General features: G+C 38.2%; 1 protein-coding gene across 2 annotated transcripts in view; it reads left to right on the forward strand.

Annotated features, from left to right (window-relative positions):
• PPARGC1A (peroxisome proliferator-activated receptor gamma, coactivator 1 alpha) overlaps positions 1–19,284 on the forward strand; it is a 711,903-nt gene that overhangs the window by 586,556 nt on the left and 106,063 nt on the right. The window contains exon 1 of one of the 2 annotated variants that reach the window (XM_011991303.1): positions 16,796–16,969. The exons of the other annotated variant lie outside the window; for it this stretch is intronic. Within the exon in view, the coding sequence (XP_011846693.1) occupies positions 16,916–16,969 (54 nt within the window). The 5' untranslated portion in view covers positions 16,796–16,915. Of the gene's footprint in view, positions 1–16,795; positions 16,970–19,284 lie in introns of those variants that run through there. 2 annotated transcript variants of the gene reach the window in all.

Below are 19,284 nucleotides of genomic sequence, written 5' to 3' on the forward strand. Positions count from 1 at the left end.
CTATTCGGCCATCTTGGCGCCCCCTTCCTTGTTTGTTTTTTTAGGTGGGATGGTGATGGTGGCAATAGGGATTTCAGAATTAATATTCATAGTCTACTCCAAATAGCCATAGGTCATCCCTGATGGCCTTTGGTCTTCTAGCTCCAGAAAGTGTAAAGATATCCAGAGAGGCAGTCTCTTCTGGATTTGTATTCTGGGCCGTTTACTTTTGCCCCATTGAGAGATAGCTCACCAGACTGCCAGGTGACCCAGGTACTCTGGAGCTCAGCTATGATTACTCCTAAATCAGAGCCACAAAGTTCCCAAAGCCTACATTTTTGGAAATAAATTTAGTGGAGTTTGTTTTATTAATATTTCCTAAATCAGAGGAGGTTAGAAAGCCACATATTTTAGCCCCACTTTCTGAAGGCTGGCACCACAGTGAGTTTTCAGTGACCTTAATCCATGTGACCCTTTTCATATTTGACTACATTTCCAAGCAGAGGCTGTAAAATATCTGTTGGAAGTTGATTCTACTATTGATGCTAACAGGCAGTTAAAGTCTATTTGTTAAGGTCTGTTCTAGATTAGATAAGCATACTGTATATACTGTATGTACTTCATGGAAACACATTTGTAGCATGGAAAATATCTTTTTTTTTTTTTTTTTTTTTAGACGGGGTCTTACTTCAGTGCCCAGGCTGGAGTGCAGTGGCACCATCTTGGCTTACTGAAATCTCTGCCTCCTGGGTTCAAGCAATTCTCCTGCCTCAGCCTCCTGAGTAGCTGGGATTACAGGCATGCACCACCATGCCAAGCTAATTTTTGTTTTTTAGTAGATACAGGGTTTCACCATGCTGACCAGGCTGGTCTTGAACTCCTGATTTCAAGTGATCCTCTCACCTTGACTTCTCAAAGTGCTGGGATTACAGGCATGAGCCACTGCATCCAGCTGGAAAACATCTTTATAATAAGATTTTTCATGTGGTCATAATATGTGTTTTACTCTGGCCTTTGTTTGGAATTGCTGTCTTCAAAAGGAGTCTTCATTTCATTTAAGGAGAAGCGTGGCATTATAATAAGTGTTTCTTCTCCTTGGGGGTGTGCTTCAGTGACCTGAATCAGACACCCCAAGTTAACTGTAAAGGTTGATCTGCAAAGAAAAGTGCACTCTTTTAAATGATGTGTCAGATCAAATTTAGAGACACTTGTTGTAAGGCTTCTTTTGATCAGAGCAGGGTGCCATGTGTTGGCTGTGCTCATCTTTGAGTCCTGCCTTTTCTTAATTTCCCTGGTGGTTTTAGCTGGATGTGTGTGGTGTTTTTATCTTCCTGCTGAACATAAAGCTGTAGTTCCCTTCTGATTTGTGAAGAGACTACTAGATGTCTAAGTTATGCGACTGTTAGGTGCAAACAAAAAATGCTATTTTTCTGCATAGCCTGATCATTAAGAACAACATTAAGAACAACAGTTTGAAGTCAAATAAGACTGTCTTGAAGTTTCTGGTCTCCCATTACAAGCTTTTTGTCTTTAGAAAACTTACTTCACCTCTCTCAACTTCAGTGATTTTATCCTTAGAATCAGATTAGTAATAATACTAATCCTACTGTTAGTGTAAGGATTCAATGAGATAATCTACAGAACTACTCAGCACAGCATTTGGCATACAGTAAGCATTCACCAAATGCTGGATGTTATTTCTGTATTACTATTTTTATTTTTATTCTAGCCCCCAAATCTGTGAACTATGAACTTAGAGAAGCAGAGAAGGCTGCATTCATAAAGGTGAAGAAGAATAGGGAGACTAAAGAGGACCTGACTTCATTTTCCATTCCTTAGACTTGTTTATTACCGTTGTAGGTCACCATGGAAACTTTCAGGATTAAGATGGCATTATTGAGCTAAGCATTCAATGAACACCTCAGGGAAGGAAAGCCATAACATGTATGCATGCCATAAGTAGTTTTCAAACGAAAGGGTTATCTGGGGGCGAAGAGTGGATGGCAGTTATTGACTTCCTTGTCTGACATCATTTCCAGAATCCACAGAGAATCAGGATCAAGAGTTGAAAGTGTGATCATGTCCCTGTGTTTGGCCTTTTGTGCACATTCCATAAAGTTGTCAATAGCTATGGCCAGAATTTCAAAATGGGAAGCTGCTCTTTACATACCAGGGAGTGGGGCTTTCTGAAATAGATTCTGAAGTCGAAAAGAACTGAGTGTTTTCTGAGAAGGGTTGACCTCCTTTCATGCCACTTACTGTGAATTAAAGCTGCGAGGGAGAACTAGTTTGGGCATGTGGTACAGCACTTAGCCCTACTGCTGCCAGGGAACAAGATTTGTGTTTCTAAGGAGATACAACAAAAAGGAGAATGCTTTAAGAGCCAGCGGCTGTCAGAGTGTAAAAGTATCTATGTTCAGAAAGGGAAATAGAAGCTGAATTAAGTAATTTTATACACACGTTACAGGGTGCCCTTCTGTGAGTAATTCTTAAATTCAAAAGCAAATAGTTGTGACCACAAAGGGCTTAGTACATCTCAGCTGATTTTAGCTCTCAGACTCAAACTGGATATGATTGGTATTGACCTGCTCTGTGCATGTGATTTTAAGATGGTCTGACTCTTGTCTGTCATTCTGTTGGGTTGTATTAATAACAGGGGACAAAGGGTGAAATAGTCCAATAAAGTTGTGAGCAGCCACTTGACAACGTATTCCAAATAAACAAGAGGAGGAAAACCCTAGCTCTACCAACTAGGACCATAAAACAGAGTCTTCTACACCCTCTTTAATGCCAATATTAACCAGTTTGCAAATGTTTAGTCAGTTATGGATATGGATGGATGTCCTGAATGGGTTCCTGGGATAAAGTATCATCACAGAACAGAAATCACAGGGAGAGCGCACCAAGGAAAAATTACAGTACTGCTATATTTACTTAGTGCCTCTGCACTAGGGTTTTATTTTCCACAGTTGGAAAGGGAACCACCTGTCTCAACTGCTGATGTCAGAGAGCTCCCTCGAGACACAGGGCTGCTGGAAGGCACATGATACTGTACATATTTGCTCTTACGTTCGTATCTGGCTAAGATTGGGTTTCAGATTTGTACCCTATTGTGGAGTTCATTTAGCAGTGACTCTCAGGTGCCCTCCCACGTCACCATGCCCTTGTGAATTAAAAAGTGGCCTGCCGAAGCCCTTGTTGTGAATGTTCCCTCATCTCGCGATACCAGTATTTGCACTGCAGTAAAATGAATGACACACATGTTGGGGTTATCATCTATGGATTCAGTTTTGAAAGTGAGTATCAGGAGGCATTATCATCTCTGCATCTAGAAGGCTTTATGCTATTGGTAGGTGGGGTTTTGTTTTATTTATAGTGATGAAGGCTTTTAAAGATACATATATGTGTGTATACCAGATTTGGAGGTTTTATATGTGGATTGCTAAACAGACAAAAAAAATTTAAAAAGAGAGATAAGTATGTAGCATACTTCATTTTTTTTTTTTTTAAAGCTGTTCGTTTGTCAGCGTGGAGAATTTGTTGTAGAGTGAATAAAATGCCTAATTTGGAAAGACTGGATATTATGACCATGCATTTCAGGTGATCTAGTGCATTCTTTTTAGATTTTATTTTTATTTTTAAAGATTTTTAGGGTTGTGTAATCCACTGCTCCAGTTTTCTGGAGGAGAATTCGGCGTTTTAAATGTAGCTCCTTAAGGAAACGTGAGGACCACCGTGTTGCACGACTCCAGGCACTCATAGTCAAGAACTCACACTTAAACGATCCTGCTGGCTATGTGTGCAATCTCCAGAAATATGATGCCCTCAACATTACTCAAATGTTATGTAAAAGTAGAGTTGTTACCAACAATTGCAGGAGGCTTGCTGTTAGTGAAGTTGTTCATTATTTTAATAATGCCGTGCATCTCCATTTAAATATCTTCACCAACTGCAAATTATATGGTTATTACACAAAATAGGTGGAAAACAGAGTCTGAGGGTGTAAATTACATTCTTGGGCCACATCAAATCAATTTCCTTTTAGGGATAAGAACCCGACTTCTTAATTCCCAGCCGTCCTATGATGCACACCTTCAATTAAATTTATATTGGAAATGATGCTTGATGTTTTTTTCTCAAGTCCTAAAAATAGAGTAAATAGGATGGGCTAAGACCCCTTGGTTCATCTAATCTTCCCCCCAGTGTAGGATTTTCCTATGAACCATTAAAAGTGTTATAATATATGATTGATATTAATTAGTTTTCTGTAAAGTACTGCACTCCTTAACATGAACTGAACTAGAAATAAATATATTACCATGAATTAAGATTTTATTAGTTGCAAAGAAGAATTGGATGAAGGCACCTATGTGAAATCCTAAGTACAGGCGTCAAATTGAATTAATGCCAGCACTGCCTTGAGATTAATTTGAGTACTGAATAAGAAAGAGTATACCATAACATAACTGTGTTTACTGAATCATTCTTGGCATCAGAAACTAAAGCTACATTATAAATGCAACAAGAGGCTTTTCTCCCTTGGAAGAGAGAGGCGGGTGCATTTTGTAATTAAAGTGAATGTTACTCTCTGAAAACTGCCTCTCCTCCCTAGGAAGGAAACAGCCTTCTTGAGAACCCTGCATCCTTGTATGTATCTCAGACTTTGCATACTTGGTGTTGCTCTGGCCGTCTTCTGCATCCTAGAGTATGGTCAGCAATATTTTCCACTCACTTTATATATTTTCATCTTATTACTCTGTATATGTTTTGCAAAAGATGTGGAGGGTGCCGAAAAGTTTTATGGGATTGCCCCAGGGATGTTCTAGAAGGGATTGCTGATTTTATAGGGAGAATGGCTTGTACAGCATTCAATACAGGGCCATGCAGGCTGAGGCCTGTGAAGTCCTGAGGATCACTTTTTACAGATTGTGATGTGAGTAGCGCCCCCTGGAGTTGTGCATTGCTGCGGCTCTGCTCTGCTTTCCCTTAATGATTCTGAAATTTCCTGATTTTATAAATTTTATATGCATCTACGATATAGGTTACTTGCAGACCAAATGCAAAACTTTATTAAACTTTATTAAAGTTAAATAGGAATAATAGGCACATCACACATCTAATTTTAAATTGTGTAGTAACTACATTTTTAAAAAGGTAAATTTAATTTTAAAGTCTTTGACTTAATATATTCAAAATATTATATTAACAAATGACTCTAAGTTATTAATGAAATGTTTTACATTCTATTTTTCATATTCAGATTGAAATTCCAGGTATATTTTATATCTATAGAAGTCTCAATTTTTGTGTGGACACATTTTAAGTTCTCAGTAGCCACATATGTGGCTAGTGGCTGCTGCGTTGGCTGGCATAGTTTTGGACTTAGATAGCAACTTGCCAGCATTTTACTATGCAGAAAATTGCTTTAAAGAAAAAAAAATACCTTAAATATCAAAGATAAAATATAATGTATCCTTTACGTCATTTATCAATTTAAGAAGCGATTATGTGATTGATCACAAATTTGCGAGAAGTGTGAATGCTAAGACAATTTAGTTGATAGGCAGCTGGTGGCACAATGAACTTTATATTGAATTGTTTTGTTCCTGTGGCTTTGTTTTCCATTCTTCCCTCTGTGTGTATTTCAGATATCATCATTTAAAACACAATTTGATACTTTGTGGTTCCTCTCATTGTCCCAAACTCATGCTATCTTGTCAGTTTTCATGCACCATGTGAATGTCTTATTTCTTTTTTGTTTGTTTGTTTGAGATGGAGTTTTACTCTGTTGCCCAGGCTGGAGTGCAGTGGTACAATCTTGGCTCACTGCAAGCTCTGCCTCCCACATTCAAGCGATTCTCCTGCCTCAGCCTCCCAAGTAGCTGGGACTACAGGCCCCTGCCACCATGCCCAGCTAAGTTTTGTATTTTTAATAGAGACCAGGTTTCATCATATTGTTCAGGCTGGTCTCGAACTCCTGACATCAGGAGATCTACCTACCTCAGCCTCCCAAACTGTTGGGATTATAGGCGTGAGCCACCACACCCAGCTGGATTTCTTAACAGAGGAATTCTTGAAAGACTTTGGGCTCAAATAACATTGTGGCCAGCTTAATGGCAACAAAAATTGTTTTCTCCACTTGCTGCTTCTGGTCTCTTTAGAGGTAGTGCCAGCTCAGGACTGGTATGAGGCTGGTTTTTACTTTTCTTTAGGTAAGTAGAGAAACAACCAACCACCTGGCAATCCTACAACTTGTGATAACACTGTCCCTCATAGAAAGTCAACTTACTATAGGACTTAAAGAGAACGTCTGATGTGCTTGGTTTCCAAATCTTTATTTTTCTTAGGTGAGGAAGGCAGGTGAAGAGCAAACACTTGCATCTACTCTAATGTTGCTTGATTTTACATTGAGTTTTAAGTAGTCAAACATGAATGGCAGGCGTCATTATTGAGTAGCTATTATATGCCAAGCACTTGGCTTATACTCATTTTCTTTAACCTTAACATGAGCCATGTAAAATAGGCATTTATATTTCCATTTTTGTAAGTGAAGTGCTTGAGGTTCAGATAGTTTAGGTGACGTCTTGAGTTCCTACAGATAGATCATAAGTAACAGATCTACATTGTCTGACTCCAAAGTCCATGCTCTCAGAGAAGAGGGACACATTTTCCGAGCAAGTCGATGGCACCGTTCAATAATGAGTTTTGAACCAAGAGAAAACACTAACATTTTAGAGTTGTAATGTTCTTTCACTTCACTTATTCAAGAAATAAATACAGAGAATATGTAATCCCATTTCATTTTTTGATAGAAGTGGAAATAGATCAAGAAAGTTAAAGAAGCTTTGTCCAAGGTCAGACAAACAAACCTAGACATCAAGTCCTTTGAGTCCTGCTCCAAGGCTGTTTGTCTGAGTGGTTGAAGGGTCCCTTTAAGGAGGTAAGTTGGACATTGGGAATTTTTTTTGTGACAGGCTGCAAACTTCAAAAATGTGTGGTACAGAAACATTTATTTCTCTTTCTTTTCTATGCATTTTAAACTTGTTATCGAAGTATATGATATTGAAAAGTACATATACCATAAGAGTTTAGCTCAGTGAATGTTCAGTAACAATGTACCCATGTAACCAGCACAGACAGCAAGAAAGAAACCCTAACTAGTTTCCTGGAGCCTCCTCTCGCTTGACTGTGGTTCTCCCTGCCCTGCCCCAAACCACTACCCAGGACAACCTCTCACCTGATTTGCAGCCACCTAGGTTAAATATCTGTTTCTATGCTTTACAGAAATGGAATCATAACGTATGCACTTTCATGTGTGTCTGGCTTCTTTTGCTTCACATTACATTTCTGGGATTTATCTACATTTTTGTGTGTAGCAGAAGTTCATTAATTCTCATTGATATATTTGGCCATACTTTCAAGTATAAAATCCCTAACAACCATAATACTGTAAGTGGAATGAATAGGTTTATTTCACATTAATTACTATTTAAATTGCTTTTTTCCTAGAAAATTATTAGCTGTAGTTTTGTGTGATTTGGGCTAAAACAAAATAACAAAGCTGAAATATGGTGCTTCAGCAGTTACAAAGCATAACGCAACGCAGGATATCACCCCGTCCTGTGGTTTTTACGTAATATGTGACATTGAATGATGTCATAGAGAAGACAAAGAGAGCACACAAGCTGAACATACCCACAGGAGAGCCCTGGGTAGGCGTTCCCACTTAGTGGCTTTGTATGGCTGTGCAAAATGTTAGGTGTGGCCCATTTTTAGGTGGCCTGCATGCAAATGGATCTACTAACATGGATAGTAGAAATTTCCACCTCAGGGGCTAGGCGCGGTGGCTCACACCTGTAATCCCAGCACTTTGGGAGGCCAAGGGGGGCGGATCATCAGGTCAGGAGTTCGAGACCAACCTGACCAACATGGTGAAAAACCCATCTCTACTAAAAATACAAAAAAAAAAAAGTTAGCCAGATGTCATGGCGCGTGCCTGTAATCCCAACTACTCAGGAGGCTGAGGTGGGAGAATAGCTTGAACCCGGGAGGCAGAGGTTGCAGTGAGTTGAGATTACGCCACTGTATTTCAGCCTGGGCAAAAAAAAAAAAAAAAAAAAGAAAAGAAAAGAAAAAGGTCCACCTCAGGAATTGTTAAAGATTTTTTTGTTTTGTTTTGAAAAGAGGTAGGGAAAGAATTTACTCTGATCATCTGCTTGGCACAAAGTACAATCCGAACCTTTTAAAGAATAATAGAGGTTTTGGCTTGTTTAAAATGGATCTCTTGTCAACCTCTTTTTGCAGATTGTCTCACAAGCACAGAATCAAGGTTTCTTATGTTAGTTTTCTTATTACTTCTTCTTCCTAGTTGCAGGAAAATGTGAATGTAATGCCAGTGAATACTGCTAGTGAGAACCCAGCATCGTGTGAGAATAGGTGGGGGTTTATCAAGGCGTTGTCCTGACTGAGGTTTATCATTTACCTGGTCATATTTTCCTTACTCCTATGTCATCAGTGCTCCCTCTCCAAATTTTCTGGTCGAGAAGTTAGTTTTCCTGTGACTGATTCACTCAACCTTAAAGGAAAACCTCCAAGCTGGTTGGTCTTAGATGGCACCAAAGCATACATCTTCTGTCTCTCACTCAATAGAGTTGTATGTACAAAGGAAACAGTTGAAAAGGAAACGCTATCCTGTGATATGGCCTTGGTTTAATACATTTGCTAATACTGTTATGGTAAAATATTAGGCATATGACCTTTTTTCCTCCCTCCACACCCTACATTAATATCTCAGCTGATCCCTTCTAAATTAAAAATATGTACAATCTTTTACCAAATATAATGAGCTTTTTATTTAAGGAGGGTCTTCTGGTATTAGGCAGAAAGGATGTTACTTTAAACTCTCATTTCCTTAGCTGCTGTAGACCTTATTCTTATGTACAAAACCCTGAATATAATATCTACCCTCCTTTCTAAATCTTCTCTCTCTGGGTGACACCATTTCTAAATCACATGTAGTGACTACCACATCAGTTGTGTGGTTTTCACACTTGCTGTGCATGCAGGGACTCGGTCTTAACGTATGACTCGTGCTACTTTCCAGAATGAATGATAAACAAGATGAAAGCCGGCTGTTTCTCTGGGCAGCTACCTGAACTTTGTAAGAAACACAGGTCTCTAGGAAGCTGAGCTTCTCAGAGCCAGTACCCGTGGTTGAAAGTATTGTATTTCACAAGTTCTCTGGTATTCTTTTTCTAGAATGGTTGAGTGGTTAAATATCTGTATTGCAAGGAAAATGATGAAGCTGTGCGCTTTCAGCAACACTGAGCACCAGTTGTCTTTCTTGTACATCACCTCTGATTTCCAGTGTCTTTGTGAAATGAGACATTTGGATGCACCCTGTGCGAAGGAGGCTTCCTGAGTTGTCTGTCTCTGTCAAGACAGGCACATCACTGCATTTTAGATCTGGCAAAGATCTTTGATTTAATTGAATCTGGCCATCTTTGTTGATAGATAAGGAAACCGAAGCTCAGTATCATTACATGAACCACCCAAAGTCGAATTGCTGGTAAGTGACATAGCTGAATGAGGGCCCTGTTCCTCTTATCTTGCATTTTCCTTTCATTTTGGGCTGAATCAAGAGCCTCAAAGTGACTCCACCTGTCAGGTAGACTTCAGCCTCCAGTAATCACCTTAAATGTCGTAAGGCTGGCTGACTTTGGTTTCAACCTCATTACCCCTCTTCTTACAAATATTCTTAATAGTCAAAATAATGACCACCCATGTGTAGGAAGAATGATCTGCAAAAAAGGCCAAGGAAACTGTGAGAACATGAAATCAAATTGGCTGATATAAAGCTTTCATTCCTATGAATATAGTTGACCTTCCAGGGGAAAGAAAGTGAGTTTTCCCCTCTTGTAATACTTGAGAAGCCAAAAATGAACTTTCTGTCCAAGCACTGGGCTGCAAAATGGCAGCATTTACACAGGTTGTTTCACATTTAGGGATGGGCTGTGTTCCAGAAGTTTACTTGCATGTCACCGGGTTGAAAGTGGGGCTGCCTTTTCCTGGTCAAATCAATTTCAATCATCTCCAATGGAAGCCATGTCTCTAAACACTCTTCCCATAAGCCTTTGCTGGTGGCCCCTCCTTTTTTCCCCAATTAGTTGGTAGACCCTCTTCTTGAGAATTATTCTTACCATTTTATTCATACCATTCTTGAAAATATTTACTATTGTATAAATGAATGAAGTTTCTTTAACCCCACCCGGGCTAATTAAGATTTTTGAAGAGAAAATTGACTTAACAATTGATTAAATTTCAGATTGAGAAACAAAGCGAAGATGGTAGTGGTGTCTGGGGGATAGTGGTTTTGGTCTACCTCTGAGGCAAGCTAATAGGAGTTGATAGCTTCCTTCTCTCCATAATTCTGGGATTTCTAAGTATACCGGGCACTAACTTCCCTCAGTGTTGCTCATGAGCTTTGCATCGTAAGTGGAGTAGCTGTTGGACTTGGTATGACAGGCAGAAATGGCTTCATTTTAAATATATGATGAATATTTGAGATACAATATTGGGCGTCAGGGGCTATTTCTATCTCCTACATTCCCTGTATGTTAAGCAGGCATGGCTTTAGTACTGAATCTCTCTGTTCCTCTCAAAACTGAATAATTCTTCTTCTGAATATGAAAGTCATGCATGTTTATAAGAGAAAATTTGAAAATTACAGAAAAGCACACTCACATAGAGGAATGTAAAAAGTACTTATAACATCATCAGCCACTACAAACAGCTTGTTATATTTCCTCCTCATCCTCTTCTTCTTTCTGAGGATATATTTTTACAGGTAAACTTTTCATGATTATAGTTTTTTCAAGCCTAATTTAAAACCCTAATGTATTTTGAACACTTTCCTATTATGCTATTAAATATATTTTACAACAGATTTTAATGATAACATTATAGGTATATACATACTTCTCTATAATTTATTGAACTAGGTCACTTAATGTTGGACATTCACATTGCATTCAAGTTTTCAATAATGCAAATAATGTTGCATTGGGTATCCTCATATGAAAAATCTTTGTACACATTCCCTTATTATTGCCTCAGGATGAATTTCTAGAAGTAGATGTTCTAGGTCTATGAGGTTTTTAAAAGTTTTGAATACATATTGCCTGCTTGCTCTGTATAAAAATTATACCCAGTATAATCCTACCAGTAGTATCTGATGTCTGTTTTTCGATTGAGCTGCTAAATGTAGAGGTCAGTCGTAGAAGTGGTCTTGGTTAAGGATGTTTTCTCAAAAATCTTGTGTCTAATTGGGCTAGCAAATATAAAGTAAGAGTTTATCTGTTGCCACAAAATTGAGCTTAGACCTCAAAGCTAATTGCTTCTTAAGATGAGAATTTATTTCCCTTCTAACTCTCTGACATGTTTGGGATATATATATATATATATATACATATCAGAGCAAAATTCAAGTATCAAAGCACTGGAAAAACCCATAACAGAAACACAAGTCAAATAACCAAAAATCCTTCCAAGACTCTGCCTGGTGGTATTTAAAAAAAGGAAAAGAAAAAAAAATTGTCTATTTATTGTTACCTTTTGAGACTATTTGCAAAATATAGTTTTGTTTTGTTTTGTTTCCTTAAGATCGAGAAAAGCTAAGCTAATTAGGACTCAAGCACTAAAAAATAAGTATCAGGGGAACAGTTTGATTACCTTTTTTTTTTTTTTTTTCAGTTTAACAATTTGTGTACCTCAATTTTCCCTGGCCCTTACTAACTTCAGCTAGTGCAAAGAAAAAAAAAATCTTTCTTAGTAAATGAAATGTTATGTTATGTATTGAAGTTCAGTAGCACTTTAAATTTTTAAATAGTGCCAAATTTGACAATATGTAATATGCCTTATTCATTTCCAGTTAAAAAAAATTGCTAGATAATCCTATTGAATATTTATCATCTAAATAATCAATAACTCTCTGCATTATAGATAAATTAACCTGGAATAATTAAGGTAAATGAAAATGTAGATTCACAAATACAACAGAATTGAACATCTGACAAAATCAGATTTTAACCACCCTTTTATTATCTCTTCTCTGTGTGCTTAATAAGTACAATTGTTGCTTTATGTTTAGATTAGTCCAATTGACTGCAACTCTGATTAATTTTCATATTATTTTTTGTTTCAATATGAAAAACACCAAAAGCACATTTTGAGGTTGAAATTAAAATAGAGGCTGACTCAGTTCCATAGAGCTGGTCTGCAGAAGGTTTTATTGGAGAGGAGAGTTATTTTTGCTGAGGTTGTCTATCACAACTTGTTTATTAAAAAAAGAAAAATAAATGCTAGGAGACATTCAAGCTGTCTTCATTTTCCTCTAGTTATTTCCTCAAAGCTTCTTTGTTCACATGAACATCACTGTGACATTTTTTGTGGAAAATGAGGTTTAATTTTAAAGTATTTATAGAAGTCTTTGTTATAGCCTATCCTGCTACCAACTTTTGTGTTCTACACAGTCTCTGCTTCTAACCAGAGGCCCAAAGCGTGTGTTTAGAAACTGATGTGGGGTATCAGGATCAATTAGTCCCTCTAGGAATTAAAAGCAAGCAATTGAATGCCTGTTAACAATGATTAACTTTACAAATATTAGCAATTCTAGGCAGGCCCCTTTGCTTTCTGGACGAATGCTCTAGGCAGGCAGCATTGCCAGGAATATTGGTTTCCAGCTATGTAGACTGTCCCTCAGTTATAAAGTTGCCTCCGGGGTCTGTGCTATGGCTTTGATTTGAGGATGATGATTATTCTTATGGATGAAACTTTAGTTCTTCCTAGAAAGGCTTTCAGTGATTTGCAAGCTCTTTTCAGCTGTTCTCTAAGCCTTGCTCAGCCTTATTTTTCTCCGTTGTAAAATGGGTACACAGGTCATCCTTATTGGATAGTTTGGAGGACTAAATTGATTAAGATGTGGTATATGAAGTGCTGACCTTAATGTCTAGCCCATACGTGCTCTGCTGTATATGTTTTGCTTTCCACCTTTCTTTCTTGAGAAGTTTCTGCATACATATATTCTTATGTAGTTATTGTATAAATAGTGTGTATGGAAACATTCCCGAGATTGTATTTTCCTGTTCTTTCTTGATTTAGAAAACTAAAGCTATAGTAATTTTCTGCTGTGTGTAAGAGGGAAAATGTACCTATGAAGTGTATTCAGCAAACTTAAAATGTTAAAGCTCTTGGTCAGCTTTTTATGCCCAGTGATGATAAACTGTCAATTTCCTTACGTTATTTGGGAATTTACTAGCAACTTATTGCAGATATCACAGTAGACACATCTCTTATAATATGTCTGATCTGAAAGAAGCAGCAATCTGGTAGTTTTTGGTTTGTTTTGTTAAAATAAAAACTTATAAACTTATGAAAACAAGTGAACAAATATATTTATCCTAATGGTTCTTCTGAGTTTGCTTCTGAAATCACCTATATTCAATATAGACAACAAAACCGGTTGTTTTTGCTATTGTCTGAGATTTTTGAGTTTGGGGGTTTGAATTTGATTCTAATTTTTAGAAATGGGCAGTTGTCTGAAATATGGAGGGGTGGGAAAATCCTTTAATTTGGGGTAGGAGTGAGGAGGGAAACTCAAATGTTATACACTTCATTCAACATATTTATTAGAGAATTGAATTATTCTCTTGAGGGTTTTTTTTCTCTTTGTTAGCAACTCGAGATAGATTCTCCTGCCTCTACTAATATCGAAACTCTGGAAAATGTTAACAGAACTACAGAGGGGAGAAATTATCAGGATGGAATGTAGGCTCTGTGTAGATACGCAACATTAGGGGCACTCGGCAGATGTTAATAAATACCTCTTTCTATTGTTGAGATAAAATGAGTTTGATTTGGGTGTGAACTGCAGTGGTCAATTAAAGGACCTTGTACCTCACCAGGGTGTGTTTTAAGCAGTAGAAGAGGAATCTGGGTGTTGATCCAAGTGACATTGGTTTTTCATACCAAATTATTCTCCATTTTTAAGGGTTGTCATCCCCTTAAAATTGTAAGCTCTCTTGTGTCCATCTTATATGCTTTCTTAGCAGTCCTGGTGATACATGGCTGTGCACACAGTAAAGTTTCAATATATCCTTGTTGTGTGAAACCAGATATTTGGAAATTTTGGAGATAGAGTTGACGAAGGGGTGAAAGGACGGCTGTGAGTAGAGAGTGAGAGAAATAGTCAAGGCAGAGAGGGAATTAAATATAGAAATGGCCCGGGGAACCAGAAAAAACAAGGTTGGTGAGCAATGAACAATTTAAGTTCTCCCGAGCAAAGAAAAAAAACTGGACAGAAGAAAAATTTTAATCTGAAGAGTTAATTAACAAAATTATAAAACCTCTAAAACATCCCTCTCATTACAGTTGTAGTTTTAAGACAAAAAAAAAAAAAAAAAAAGTGGAAAGCACTCTAATTTGTCCTAAGAATCTATTTAATTTTGATTTGTCCAGTAATAGAAATTTGAGGGGGCAATGCAATATACTGTAGTTTATAAGTCCTTTAAATGTTGTTACTTCTGAATTACCATCCTCTTTGTGATAGTGATAGTGAAGAAAAAACAAGTGTATTTGAAATCACTTCTGGTTTCAGTGCATGTGCTGATTTGATTTTTTAGAAGTATAATTAGATGGCAAAAAATAAGAAAACCCTAACAATACAATCTGGGCAGGTTAGAATATCAAAAATTATAATGAGCCTGTTCCAATGTAAAGAACATCTCTAAAAGATGTGAATAGGTTTTAAACATATGATGAATATCTAGCATTGGATGAACACAAATAAAAGTATCAGTGAATATCACAGTGGAAGAATCACATGATAATAATTAATAAACATTGACTCTTCTTGGCCAGGTGACCAATATTATTTCACAGTTGATTGTTAAGGGGAGATTCAATGACCTTTGTCCTGAATTTTAATAATTTACTGAAGTTTTGCATTAAATCAGAATATAATTGGGAAGAAAATTAGTGTTTCTTTGTGGGGAGTGCAGAGTAATGCCACTAATTGCTTGTATAAAAGCATTCCCGAGGTTGTATTTTCCTGTTCTTTCATTAGAAAATTAAAACTACAGTCATTTTCTCCTGTTTGTAAAAGGGAAAATGTGCCTGTGAACTGTATTCAGCAAACTTAAAATGTCAAAGCTCTTGGCCACCTTTTTATGCCCAGTAATGATACACTGTCAACTTCCTGACGTTATTTGGGAATTTACTAGCAACTTGTTGCAGCTATCACAGCACACAAATCTCTTATAATATGGATGGTCTGAAAGAAGCAGCAGTCTGGTGGTGTTTTGTTTCTTTTGTTCTTTCTTTCACTTTAATATTTGAGCAACTTCATATTTAAAATATGTCTTAGGGCAGATCACCATGTTTTTCTGTATAAGAAGACGGACAATGAAGAATAGGGTATATTAACCTCAGTAGAAATAGTGCTTTACAAATTATGTTTAGATGACTGGGGGATTGCGTTCAGGTAAATTATTACCAAGTAAAAGAATTGAGCTGTTTCTAAAAGCGTATTGGGTTTAACATTTTATGAAAACATGTTTATTCACACAGATACATACATGTGTACATCTCCGGGGAACTTGGAAGGGTTAAGTCAGACCACTGTCATGTTACAGGAAGTGTTTTTCCACTGTATCCAGTACCTTGAGTTTGTTATGTATTCAATATGTAGTGTCATCATAAAACAGTTGCACCTGCATTAGCCCTCATTGTCTCAAGGCACAAGCTGAAAAATAATAGAAAGTAAAGCTCAGGAATTGAATATTTCTGCTAATAGTGTGTTGGTATTTTTCCCTCAGTTCACGGACATTCTTGATTTCAAAACGCAAACTACACAACCCAGGGCACTAGGGTTGGAATTCAATGTTTATTCAAAAAGGCACCCTAAGGCAGTTAGGGAGGAAATGCTACATGTATAAAAAATAGGAGCCCGGAATCTAAGCTGATCTGAGCACAGCAGCAGCGACTGTATTTACTAACACTTGTTTTCTGGGAGCCTATGAGAGAAATGGAAATAATTAGAAGGAAGCTGAAAGGATGGGGTTTTGTGGCTTGTTCTCCTTTTATGGAGCAAAGAAAACTGCAGCAGTACTTCGGGAGCTGGTATTCCCTACTGCCATGGGGGTAGCCGAATTCTGGGTGGAGGAGTTTGTTTATACCTTAACAAATACAGGCTATGTTGTTGATTAAACAAGGGAAAAAAAAAAAAAAAGCCTCATTTGCTGCTTTCAAACACTCCCTCAATGAGAAAATGTCTCATAAAAATGCATCATGTGATAAGCTCTTGCTTTAGTCCCAAACTGAGCTTGAGTCCACTTGGAGATCTTAGAATTAAAGAGTTCTCAGGGAATACACCTTTTAGCTAAGAATATAGTGACTCTGTCATGAAACAGGGAGCTTTGCCACTTGCTTGTTTTGGAAGGAAAATAAATTAAAAAAAGATTGCAGGGGATTTTGGTTATTATATGGCCAGGGCTCCGCTTAGAGTCTGTGGCATTCAAAGCTGGCTTTAATCACAGCATGATGCTTGAAGCCTCCAAAAGTCCAAGTGTTTCCTTTCTTTTTTCTTTCTTTCTTTCTTTCTTTCTTTCTTTTTTTTTTTTAAAGCGTTACTTCACTGAGGCAGAGGGCTGCCTTTGAGTGACGTCACGAGTTAGAGCAGCAAGCTGCACAGGGGAAGGGAGGCTGGGTGAGTGACAGCCCAGCCTACTTTTTAATAGCTTTGTCATGTGACTGGGGACTGTAGTAAGACAGGTGCCTTCAGTTCACTCTCAGTAAGGGGCTGGTTGCCTGCATGAGTGTGTGCTCTGTGTCACTGTGGATTGGAGTTGAAAAAGCTTGACTGGCGTCATTCAGGAGCTGGATGGCGTGGGACATGTGCAACCAGGACTCTGAGTCTGTATGGAGTGACATCGAGGTGAGCTGGGGCAGGGCTCGGCGCTGCAGCCAGGACTGACGCTTCCCTCAGATGCTATTATTCCTGTAAGGGGGATGGGCTTGGGCAAAGAGAAGAGTCAGGAAAGTAGTCCAGGCAGGAGCTTTTAGAAGAGAACCTCAATCTTATCTTAACTCCAATAAGTTGGCTATTTTAAGGTGGCTCTGAGATGCCTTGAGCAAATCAAAGCTTAGCTGCTGTCATCAGTATCTGTTGCAGTTAGAAACTCTTTCCATGTGACTTTGGCACTGTTTCTACTCATATGCAATATTTATGCTCTAAGATATTGATATGAATCAGAAGCTGAAGCCTTTCCAGTGGTGTTTAGTGGCCTGGTTGGAAAAATGCCATTTCTATTTATAATAAGACGAAGATAAAAATATTAAAATGGATGTGTTCAAATATAGTCCGTTTTGACTGTAGTCCGGATTTTTTTTCCCCCCCTCTCTCTCTGTTCATCAGACAGAGAACTTACAAAATCCTAAATAATCCTGCTGGGCTATTTTAGATTGCTTTTCCCACAGAACACAGAACAACGATGCTGCTTCCTTTAAAACTCCTATACATGGTTGAAAGATTTGGCCAGCGAATAAAAAGAAATGCCTGGCAGTGCAAGGTTTTCCGTTCGCGTCGGTGGCAGGGAAGCCAATGGTTAAATCTGCCTGTACCACGGAGAGCTGCCTGAAGCCGAGAGAGAATAGAGTTTATGCAGGACTGTGTGTGGAGCTGCTCGCTGCTTGTGTAAAAATAGACAGCAATACATCAATTCCACAGTCTCTGCTGGCTACAATTCATACAGGGGGGAGAATAACGCAAGCAGTTTCCTCGTAATCTCTGGAGTCTAGTGGGGGGACGGAGGACCTCGGCGTGTTTGCATTCAGCACAATGGAATGTTCTCGGAAGGAAAGTTTGGGCAACTTGGGAAACAAGCGAAACTTTCTGTGGACTCTGGTGAGATGGACTCGAATTGAATTGCATGGAGGATCCCAGCTGCTAACAATGAATCTGGCAAAAGACTGCGCGTGTTTCCTCTGGGTAGCTGGGGGCACGTAGGGTAAGGGGGAGGATCAAGCCCACACGTGATTTGATTAAATAAGATGTCCATGTGAGGCAGCGATACACATCTAAAGTGAACATAATTTGGCCAAGGCCGTCTGTGAATGCTTTTTTCCTATCTAGCGAGGCATGCCTGGGATTCTTAACTCTTTGCTGGGTTTGCAAATGTTGGCTCCATTTGCCCTCCCTTGCCTTGGTAGATCGTATTTGTGGATTGTAATTGTTATCTTGTTCTGATTTCTTGGTAAGGTGGAATAGATATGGATCATTCATATGCCCTCTAGCCATTATGAGTCAGGGTTATAAGTGGCTTCAAAGTCCTAATTGTCTTTGAGTAGCCGGAGTGTCCTGTGGGTGGTTGTCCGGCTGGCACTGTGGGTCTCAGCTGCTTTAGTTTCATTTTTCCATCATGTATTATTCTTGATGCTGTTAGGAGTTGATTGAGGAACTACAGCATGTGGAAATAAGGAAGATTTATTTTAATCACTGGAATTCCTGCAGTCATTTTCAAATCAGCATCAGAAGCATTTAAAACTGTGGCCTTTAAATTTTTTTCTTAAGGAGGAAAGGTCTTGGCTACTTGTCCAGCCGTGGATGGAGTCGCCAGTCGGCTGAGATTGGCCAGTCACTTCTCTGTTACACTATAGGCAGCTAGATGCTAGAAGCTTTGCCTACATGGCAGCGGCTCTGGGAATCACCTTCGCCAGTCTAAAATATTACGAGCAGCAGGTAGCGTAGGCAGTTTTCATTTTTTGAATCATTAATGTTTGCTGTCATCCTAAAACGTATTATGCCCTTTTGCACATAATGACAGGGTAGTACATTGGTTAATAAAGGCCTATATCACTATAGCTACTTGGAGTGCCCCGTGTTTCACAGTTTAATGAAGGTGATGTACAATAAGGTTACTAAGATTGATAGAGACAATTCAAATGACATACACCCTACTAAGTCTGTCATTCTTTACTGCCCCTCTCTCCACCCCTTTGCCCTATCTTGACTAATTTTTTTAAGGACCAAGTTTCTTTTTTCATTAATATAATTAATGTGACCAAATCCACTCCTTCTTCTCTCTCTCTTTAAAATTTACCATCAATGGCACAAAAAACCTCCAAAAGGTTAATGGAGAATTATACTTAATTATAATGATTCATTATCATCAATGCAGTTAAGCTAATTTATTGTCTGCTCCTTAACTAAGAGAAAAGTCTGTTGGGGTGAAATAACAGACAATAATTAGC

This window comes from Mandrillus leucophaeus, unplaced genomic scaffold (genome assembly GCF_000951045.1).
Source record: "Mandrillus leucophaeus isolate KB7577 unplaced genomic scaffold, Mleu.le_1.0 Scaffold393, whole genome shotgun sequence".
In the NCBI taxonomy this organism is placed as follows: Eukaryota; Metazoa; Chordata; class Mammalia; order Primates; family Cercopithecidae; genus Mandrillus; species Mandrillus leucophaeus.